The 10,816-nt window shown below is 39.2% G+C and overlaps 1 protein-coding gene across 2 annotated transcripts in view; it reads right to left on the bottom strand.

Annotated features, from left to right (window-relative positions):
- Window positions 1-638: 638 nt before the first annotated feature.
- gask1a (golgi associated kinase 1A) overlaps window positions 639-10,816 on the bottom strand; it is a 29,655-nt gene continuing 19,477 nt past the window's right edge. For both annotated transcript variants that reach the window (XM_079240283.1, XM_079240284.1), the window contains exons 3-6: window positions 9,548-9,985; window positions 3,888-4,010; window positions 1,479-1,582; window positions 639-1,164 (exon numbers count right to left, since the gene is read on the bottom strand). In XM_079240283.1, the coding sequence (XP_079096409.1) occupies window positions 960-1,164; window positions 1,479-1,582; window positions 3,888-4,010; window positions 9,548-9,985 (870 nt within the window). In that variant the 3' untranslated portion in view covers window positions 639-959. The remainder of the gene's footprint in view (window positions 1,165-1,478; window positions 1,583-3,887; window positions 4,011-9,547; window positions 9,986-10,816) is intronic.

Here is a 10,816-nt window from a genome sequence, read left to right as displayed (position 1 = left end):
GGGGGAAATGGTATTTTTGGCATTTCGTATAGACTTCACTTTGAACTCCTGGAGGTTGCCACTTGGTCAAAACATCCTAATTCTGTGGGTTATTTGTTTAACTTTGCTTCAATTAGAGGCAGTAGGCCCTCCTGCTCCCTGAACCCACCACAAGGCAGGAAGAGCCCAGTCTAACCCTGAGTACCCCACACTTAACTTGATCCAGTAGCAGCAGTGTTGGAATTAATGATGCACGGCTGGCAGCTCCATGTCTATAAACTAACCTAAAACAGGGCAATGATTGCAGAACACTGAATCCTTAACAAGACTTTGTTTCGATGTTTCCTTCTTGTGACAATAAGCTCAGTCATGTGTGAAGTTATACACACAGACTATTTAAACATCCTTTTAGATCACATTGTAGGTGTTAAATTAATTCACATTTTCTCCTTGCACATGCAAAATAGTGTATCAAGCTTCTACATTACACTGTCATTGCAGCTTACGTACTAACTAGATACACACTATTTTGCACCTTTGAAAGATGCAATCCGCAGAGCGCTCTCTTTGAAAATCTGTTTTGTATTTTTAATTTTTTTTTTTTTGCACGTGCAATTTGCACACGTTTTAGTATATGCTAATCTTTAGTAGGTCTGGGCCTAAAATGCTTTGAATATGGCCTCTGGGTTTTTTTTTTTAAATAAAAATCGTCAGTCTCAATGATCATGTCACATTTTAACCATCTGTGAAGTGAAGCAGACTCACAATTTGCAGGATGCAGCAGGTTTTCATTTTCCTCCATGATCTCATGATTCTTACTGCCAGAAATTTGTTCACTTTGGACCTCCATACATTTACACAAGCACATGTGACCTTATCTTTAGACAATTATGATAAAAATACAATGTTTTTCATCACAGGGAAGAAATATCATATCACATCATTTCAATTTTACTCCAGTTAGTCCTGAACAGCTGGAGTCACAGGTCCCGCTCCAGCTCCAGCTCTTTCTCCTTAATGTACTGAAGTAGTATTTGTCCTCTCTGTTCCACCATACGGATCAGAGGCCTGAGGCCGCTGGCTCCTCCACAGCTATCCCAGAACTCCTTGTCTGTGTAAAGGGAGTGTAGAAGAAGATTTTCCAGGCAGCCTGAGCGGAGCACAGAAACGGCTTTCTCTGGAAGCCTATAGGGGAAAGGGTGAGCATCAAATTGACAGAGTTGCAGTTGACAGTTTGACAGTTTTTGACAGTTTTCTTAAAATTGTATCTTAGAAAAGTGTTTTGCTGAAATGTTATAAATAAAGGATTGCCAATTGAAAGAACAGAAGATAAAAATCCTCCCGAATGTTAGACTGAATAAACTTATCTAACCAGCTCTCCTTAGAATAATTTAATATAACACTTGACATATGAAAATATTTTTTTAAATATTGCAGATAAGATGCCTGACTGAACGGATTTCAAAACCATAAACCAAAGGAAAATGTCTTGTGCTCACTCATCAATGCCCTCAACCAGCCTGAAGTTGAGGTTGTCAGTGGACTGTTGTGGCCTCCCAGCATTGTCTATAAATACCAGTCTTGAAGGATCTGCTTTCCTCACCTGAGCACACACACAGGAGAAAAAAACACTTCTGACATGGCTGACATTTGCACAGTGTCCAGAATTACAGCTTAAATTTGACATTTTTTTAATTCAGCCAGTAAGATAAGAATTTTATTCATATTTTAATGTTAAAAACTGTTCTCATAGTTTCTTCTTCACTACTTTGTATTTTCATCCTAAAACACTATCTATATGCAGGGTGTGGCTATCAGGTATTCGCTGCGGGAGGGGGAGGAGGGGAGCCGGGAGATGAAGCTTACAAAACATAAGAAATGAACAACTTCTATTCGACCCAAAAAATTTGATGGGTCAAAGTTTTTTTTACAGAGTTACAGTAAACTGAGTGGTATAACTATATTTCTTATTGTTTATGATTACAAAATGAATAGACCACTATCAGGATGAGGAACCACTTCACCCAGAGTAAAAAAAAAGAAAAAAACGTCTCCTACCCCAGCCTTATTTTCCCAATAACCATTCCATACACAACCTGTTCATACAGTTTTACATCTGCACAGAGGAGGGGAAATGGCCCATAACTTGAACACTCCAGCGGGTCTTCATCTCAGTGGCAAAGTTAATAGAGCCAAGAACAAGAGGTCTAGCCTGATCCCAGAGAGCCAGCTGGGCAGCTCTGACTTCTTTCTCTAACTCTGCTGATGAAGTAGGTTCCTGTAATTCTAGACTTTCTGAGAGGGTTAAATCAAGCATCATCAGCTTCAGAAGAAAAGAAGTGCTTTGTGGTGCATCAGAGCAACATTCTAATGTAGTTCTGTAGAAGTTTCTAAAACTATTATTAACTTCATTGAGGTGTTGGATTAGAATCCTGCCAAAACATTTTGAAACCTTTAGGTGTCCTGAAGGATCCTGCTGGCGGTTCTCAAAGTCTGCTGCTTGCAGAAGGTGGAGAGGGCTGCAGGATTAGTGGAAAATGAAGGTTTTTTTTCTTAAACCCAAGCTGTAGATAACCTGTTTGTTAACTATTTGATTAGACCGCTGTTTGGATTCTGGCCTGCAGGAATGATGCCTGGTGTTGAATTTCTCTCCTGTAAATAATTTATATTTTTCTGAAGGCGTCCATCAGAACGAGGAGGCATTTCACCCAGAGAGAAAAAAAAATGTCTCTGAGCAAGATTTACCTACCCCAGCTTTAAGTACTTCACACATATATCTTCTCAGCCAACCACATGGTGGCAACTTAATGCATACAGACATGTAGGCATAGTCAAGATGACTTGTTGAAGTTCAAACTGAGCATCTGTTGTGAACCAGTATCCTGATCTGTGGTACCATTGTGTCTGCACAAAATGGGGAAGGAAACTGACGTGTGTCACACAAAGTTTGTGATTTATTAAAAACAAACTTGAACGTGTGGTCCATCTCGCAAACTCTTATTGTACAAAAAAACCCCACTCTTTAAGCTGAACGCTAACTTTATTAACTCTTGCCATGTTCACTACATACACACACACTCCCTTCTGTCCCACCAACTTCTGTTCTCATTTTCAGAGTAAAATAGCAAGAGGCTATTTTACTCTTTCACAATAGTACATATATGATAACAATGAAACATGTACTAACCAAAACACATTTACTGTATTTTGAACTTAACACTCTGACCTAGACATACGTTGGTTTTGGAGAAAGGAGAAACTGGCGGGGCAAATAGTGAGATGTGGAATTTAAGCCACACGGCATTATGATTCCTCTCAGACATTTCATTTTTACTTCATATCAAACTTTAATCACAGATCAAATTTATCATAACAATTTAGAACAGCAGTGTTATTTATTCTGCTGGTGAGTTATGTCCTTTCAAATAAATATAAAAAAAAAACATTTAATCAGTTTTCTCATGATGTTCCTGCCAACGATCAATGGGTGATGTGTATCATAGATTACATTTTCATAATTTATCTCACTTTTCTCATACTTCCCACTGTGCAAAAGGATATGTGAGTGTAGAGTTGGACTCTGCCTTCAACTGGACATAAACTGTTTCAGGGAATATCATACATGATAAAAACACCTGGTTTTTACTGCACTTTATGTGGCAGTGGCAGTTAAATGAAAAAGTACTGGCAAACAAATCTGCTTTTGTTGGTGTATAATGATTAAAATCCTTTTTTGTCTGCCTTTTCTGTTTACCAACCTGTCATCTAACCAGGGATAGATCAATCTTTGTTGTATTTATATTGATAAGAGAGTAAAGATCTAATGACCCTGTAGTACCTCACCAACAGACTTTGATGATGGCACATGCAGACAAAGAACCAGGATTACTGGGGGGCGTGGTACCCACCAGAATATGAACCAGCAGCAGGTCCTTGCTGTTGCCACACTTGGCATGCAGCAGGTTCTCCACACAGAGATCTGCTGGATCTGGTGTAAATCCACAGCAGTACCTGTCCAGACGGTCATTAACCTGTAAGAACAAACGATAACAAAGGGTAACACAGCCATATTTCTTTCATTCATGCAAGTCTTCACAATTAGAAATTTGCTGCTGACGTTGCATTGAAATGAGTCACGAATGAGTCACGAACCTTGGTAGTTTCCATGGAGATGAAGATAGATAGATAGATAGATAGATAGATAGATAGATAGATAGATAGACAGACAGACAGATAGATAGATAGATAGATAGATAGATAGACAGACAGACAGATAGATAGATAGATAGATAGATAGATAGATAGATAGACAGATAGACAGATAGATAGATAGACAGATAGATAGATAGATAGATAGATAGATAGACAGACAGACAGATAGATAGATAGATAGATAGATAGATAGATAGATAGATAGATAGATAGATAGATAGATAGATAGACAGATAGACAGACAGATAGACAGATAGATAGACAGATAGACAGATAGACAGATAGATAGACAGATAGATAGATAGATAGATAGACAGATAGATAGATAGACAGATAGATAGATAGACAGATAGATAGATAGACAGATAGATAGATAGATAGATAGATAGATAGATAGATAGATAGATAGATAGATAGACAGATAGATAGATAGACAGATAGATAGATAGATAGACAGATAGATAGATAGACAGATAGACAGATATAGACAGATAGATAGACAGATAGACAGATAGACAGATAGATAGATAGATAGATAGATAGACAGATAGACAGATAGATAGACAGATAGATAGATAGATAGATAGATAGATAGATAGATAGACAGACAGACAGATAGATAGATAGATAGATAGATAGACAGATAGACAGACAGATAGACAGATAGACAGACAGATAGACAGATAGACAGATAGATAGATAGATAGATAGACAGATAGATAGATAGACAGATAGATAGATAGACAGATAGATAGATAGATAGATAGACAGACAGATAGACAGATAGATAGACAGATAGATAGATAGACAGATAGACAGATAGATAGATAGATAGATAGACAGATAGATAGATAGACAGATAGATAGATAGATAGATAGACAGATAGACAGATAGATAGATAGATAGATAGACAGATAGATAGACAGATAGACAGATAGACAGATAGATAGATAGATAGATAGATAGACAGATAGATAGATAGACAGATAGACAGATAGATAGATAGACAGATAGACAGATAGATAGATAGACAGATAGACAGATAGATAGACAGATAGATAGATAGATAGATAGACAGATAGACAGATAGATAGATAGATAGATAGACAGATAGATAGATAGACAGATAGATGCGGCTGGAATGAAGGACCTTCTGAACCTCTCAGTCCTGCATGGAAGAGAGATCAGTCTCACTCTGCAGCTGCTTCCCTGTCCTGCCAGGGTATTATGGAGGAGATGGTTTTTATAATCCCTGAAGTTTTCTCCTCATCCTCTGCTCCAGCACAGCTCTGACAGCGTCCAGACTTCTGCCTAGGACAGAACTAGTCTTGAAGGGGGTTTATCGTAAAGTATTTATTCTTCCTATAATAAACCACCTTGGGCTTTACTTCTTTCTGGTTCTCACAGTGCTTTTAAGGTAAATTTGGGGGTAATCCCGATTCCAAACATTGGTCTTTTGTATGCATCCATCTGCAAAGCTTTTGGCACCAGCACAATGAAAGATTGTGGGTAACTTTTAAGCCTACATTCCTCTTGGCTAACCATGGGCTCAGTCCTGTGTTGCTAAAAAAAAAAAAAAACACTTTCAGGAAAAACAAAAGAAGGACCCCAGATTTCAATTTGTTTCCAGGTTAACAGCACTGCCCCCATACGGCAGAAGAATGAGATGTGTCCTCAGCCTTGTCCATACATATGTAGACATGTTCAGTCTCAAAGAGCTTTATTTGTGTGTGTATGAGAGAGAAGTTGCATTTTGTGTTATGTTGTGCAGAAAGGCTTCAACTCTGCTGTTTCTTCTCACTTCTGCAGTGCTTTCGGAGATTCCTCACCCTCCTGCCACATTTCACTCGGACAGACTAAATCTGTGTAGGATGTGGAAGTTTTGCGGGGACAATGAAATGGACTTGAAGTCACCATGTGGAGCTGTGGTGAGGCAAGGTGCCTACCTTCCAGCCTGACAAGCTCATACATCTTTTTATGGACTCAAATTCATCAAAGCCTTTTTATGTTTTTATTTTTTTTTTCTGTCCTTGTCTCATTTGTAAGTTTTGACACTTATATTGTAGGATGAGGGCCCCTATGACCTTTGCTGCTTATCATTTCTCTCTCTGACCGTTTTTCTGTCACTCTAAAGTCACATAAACCACTACAGCCCAAAAATCATAGAAAGTTTTAGATAATTTTTGGCCTATCCAGTTTGAAATTCTATTATAGTGACAAAGCTTATACAAGATGCCCAAAATGATTGGAGAACATCTATAATCCAGACAGTTTAAACATTTCAACCCTATTTTTTTACATTTTGGAGTTATCACTGTAACCTCATTTGGTTTGGACTCAGATTGTGTTACTACAGTGTGTGTTACTGTGCAAACCTGACTTACTGCTCTTAAATAGTCCTGATGACAATATCCAATCATTACTGAATTTAATCTGAATCTAAACATGCTATTCTGCAGCAGAAGCAGTCTAAGTAATCGTTTTTTCATAAACCTTGAGTCTAAATGCAACCTTATCCCCTGTTTCCTTGTTCTCCCCATGGTGTCCTCCACTGTTCCTCTGTGTGTGAACGAGTGAGTATATGTCCTTCACACTGACCTTCCTGTGCTTCTGGTGTTTGGTTCCCTGCTATCAGGGTCCATGGAGGTGTTGAAGGAGCAGGTTGGAACAAGTGTTCTCTTCTGCTCTTAGCAGCTCAATAAGAAGCTATTAGAGCTTGGCCATTACTTCTAGAAGCAAAATGGGGGGAGAGTGCTGCCTTATGGGTTATTCATATTCATCTTTACACACTGTAGATGGGTGTGAGATACACACTCTATCTCAATGTGTAGACAGATCAAAGCAGATCCAAATGACTCCTGGAGGTTGTAAAATCAGGTGCACGCCATCTGCATTTTATGAAAATCATTACAATATTTTCTAATTCTGTACAATAGAAATATTTTTTTAAAAAGCAAACAAATAAGAATTTATTACATATTGCATCACTCATAAAGTAATATTTAGTTGAACAATCCTTTAATGTTTCCGCTCCAGTCAGGTGTTTTCTGTTCCTCTCAGTCAGACTTCTGCACCTGTTGACAGGTATTTTGTCCCACTGTTCAACAGAAAAGTCTCTCATTTGTCCAGGACACATTTGTTTTTGTTTTTTTTTCTTTCTTCAATTCAATTAAATGAAAAAACAGTGTCTTATATTACAAAATTATATTTTTGCAAATTTAAGTTATTGTTCCTTTTTTTGTGTGTGTGTCTTGTCCAGCATTTAGGCAGCAGAATGATGGTCTGGATGTTCTGCTGAGCGAATTTTCTTTGCCAAGGGAAGCTTTATAGATATAATGATCCCCTTGACTTTCTGAAGTTTTATTTTATTTCTATATTTATTTTGTATTATTGCTTGAATTATAGAGTTTGTACTGCTGGACCGGAGAGGACAGACAAAAGACAGAAAGAGAAAGAAGAGAAAACACCTCATAAGAAAAGTGAAAGAGATAAAGGGAGAGGAAAGGGGAAAAAAAAGAAGTCTTTTTTAAGTCTCAAGTTATTTGAGTGACTGTTGTAAATTCAGCCTTTCTTCTTTAATGAAGGGGGATGAATACATATGAGCACAACTGTATACTGATATGTCTGTTAAAAAGTTCAGGTAAAAAATTAGAGAAGTCCAAAAGAAAATGTTTACTCACTGCAACAATTCCAAACAAAACCTTTTCCTCTCACATCTTCCAAAATGGTCCTGGAGACTAGATCCCAGAAGTCCTTTCAGCTTGTCCTGAACCCTGGACTGTTTTGGACTTTGAGAATTTGGATTGTGAAGATTGTTTTCCCTGCTCTGGAGGACCATTCTGAGGCTGCTCATTCACCCAGCTCCTGGTGGCCTCTTCATTATTTTCCCACCCCTGTTTTTGGTTCACCTCTGTCTTTTGTGTTCCAGACAACTGGACTAAGCGAGACCACCTTTGACTCCATCATTATTTCAATAAATCTTTTTAATCTCCCCTGTTGGCTGAGTTTTGGGTTCTGACTTTGTAATTGTAACATTTAATAAATGCGCCCATAAGGGCAGGCCTTGCTCGCCCTGTGTGTGAGTAAGAGTGATGGGTCACTTTGACATTTTATGCTTTAAACTGTGACTGGAATAGTGCTGTACAAGTCCATTTCCATATGACAATGACAGAACAGACTGGCGCCAGAGGAAACCTCTCCAAATCGATATTAGGGAAGACTGAGGGAGTACAGGTGCAAAAACGTCCGCCTGATACAGATAAACCTGACTGGACTCACAACACTGATAACTTTTTCATTAGGCCCCGAGCAGACTCTACATGCTATACCGTTTTTATGCTTTTCTTGGGAAATTGATTTACTGTAGATTAGGGGTGCCAAACTCAAAAAATTTAAAGTTGGTAAAACTCATGAGCCAACCTCGATATTCATGGAAAAAATCTTCCAGATATTACAATAAACCTCACGGATTGGTGGCTAACTCACGCGCTTTCAGCTACTGAGTTTCTCCTCAGGCTCTCAGTTGAAATTGTTTTTTTTTCTGGGCACACAAGCTCAAATTTCATCATACACTTTTTTTTCCTTATAGAAGGGTTGTGCTCTTTTTGCAATCTCTGCTGTATTAACTTGAAGTTGATATGACTACCTCCAAAAGAGGAGAAGGTCCTGTCTTGATTGAGGCACCAAACCACCACCAGAGCATTTTGGGGTTTGTAATATTGGAAATTCATGTGCTGTGTAATACCGACGTATTACACAGCACAATTTTGACCTTGTGGCCAAAATTACACTGCGGGCCAACATTGGCCCACGGGACAGAGTTCGACACCTATGCTAAACAGATAAACTGATCAGAAAGGCCAGCTCTGTAGCCTGTTCAGGTGGTGGAAGACTGAAGGATTCTTGCCCAGCTTTCATCTCCTCCAAATGGTGCATTGTGTCATGTAGCATAGCAGAACATAAGATATAACATTCACTAAGGCTTCAGCTGCAAATATGTGCATTACTGACTGTGAATATTGTAGATAATCCAATTCTCTGCTTATATTTTGGATTTCTAGCACACACTGTCCTCATGTCGTTCCAGGTGCAGAGTGGATAGTAAGGATGTGTTAATGTACTAATTTCAGTGGAATTACAGCAATCAGCAGATCTGCAAACTGCAGCAAAGCAAATGGGAAGGATTTTTTTACAACTTTCATTTAACTTTGACTCATTTAAAATTAAAATGTCATCAAATCAAACTAGAGTTAACAGTTCAGTGCTTCACTATCTCCTGTCTATAAGATGATTAAACATCCATTTCTCCCCTCTACTGCTTGTGTGTGAATGTTGTGCCATAAACAGTTCTCTTACTTGTAACAGGAAATCATAAAGAGCCAGTCCTCCCCACTCTGAGTGCTGGACTCCTACGCAGGGCTCTGATCTGAGGTCTGTTTTGCTCCCACACCTGGCCTGTAACAGCTTCTGGTACTGGACCCAACTGAGAGGTACCGAGTTCTGATCATTGTCCTCATCGATAAGATGCTGAATATCAGGATCCCACCACACTGCTGGTCTGGGGGTTCCGGTGGTGTACCGGTAGGGCAGGACATCACTATGGAAAGCTCTCAGAACTGCAGGGAGACTTCTGTTGAGTCCCAAAACTCGGTCAAGGTGGTAGGCGAACACTTCAAACCAGTCATCGGTGCGTTTGATCAGGGAGCAGAACCCCTGACGGCAGCAGTCAGTGTGGTTGGCCGGAGGCTCATGTGCAGCTCCATGCAGATGTGAATTTTTCAGCAGTGGTGGGTTCTGTAACAGACACATAAAACCTTTGGTTTTTATTAATTTAAATATTAACTTTTGATATATAATTTAGAGGCTGCATGGTGGCATAGTGGTTACTAAGGCTTCCTCCTACAGTCCAAACATGCATGTGAGGTTAATTTGCTACTCTAAATCAGATGTGCCCAAGTCCAGTCCTCCAGATCTACCATCCTGCAACCTTTAGATGCCTCCCCTGTCCAGCACAGCTGAGTAAAATAGCTGAATTCCTCTTCTACATGTCATTCAGCTCTGCAGAAACCTGCTAACGAGCCAATTATTTGATTCAGGTGTGTTGGAGAAGGGTTGCACCTAAAAACAGCAGGATGGTAGATCTTGAGGACTGGACTTGGGCACCCCTGCTCTAAACTGTCCCTAGGAGTGACTGTTAGCGTCAGTGGTTGTTTGTCTCTATGTGATGGACTGGTGACCTGTCCAGGTGTAACCTGGCTCTCACCCAAAGATTGCTGGGATAGGCGCCAGCTTCCCCGCAACACTTAAGCAACAACTGAGCAGTTCAGAAATGTACCGTTTAATGATGTTGAGCTTTTTAAATCTCTGTTAGTGGCAGAGAAGCAAAGCTGCTGTGAAATACAAACATTTTAAATTCTACAAGCCTGTACATGACATTTAATCAATTTAATATCAGCCAGGTTTCCCCTTTTCTTTCATGAGTATATCGTCCTAAAATCTTCGTAAAGTTAAATTGACAGGACAACAGTCTCTTATAATATCAGTGATACGTAATTATGGACAAAACCAGAGGCATCTTTAGATTGCTGTGTACCAGGTTTTCCCATTATGAGCTGTAAATACACA

Source organism: Telmatherina bonti (genome assembly GCF_933228915.1).
Source record: "Telmatherina bonti genome assembly, chromosome: 5".
Lineage (NCBI taxonomy): Eukaryota > Metazoa > Chordata > Actinopteri > Atheriniformes > Telmatherinidae > Telmatherina > Telmatherina bonti.
This window is presented reverse-complemented; position numbering and strand designations above follow the sequence as displayed.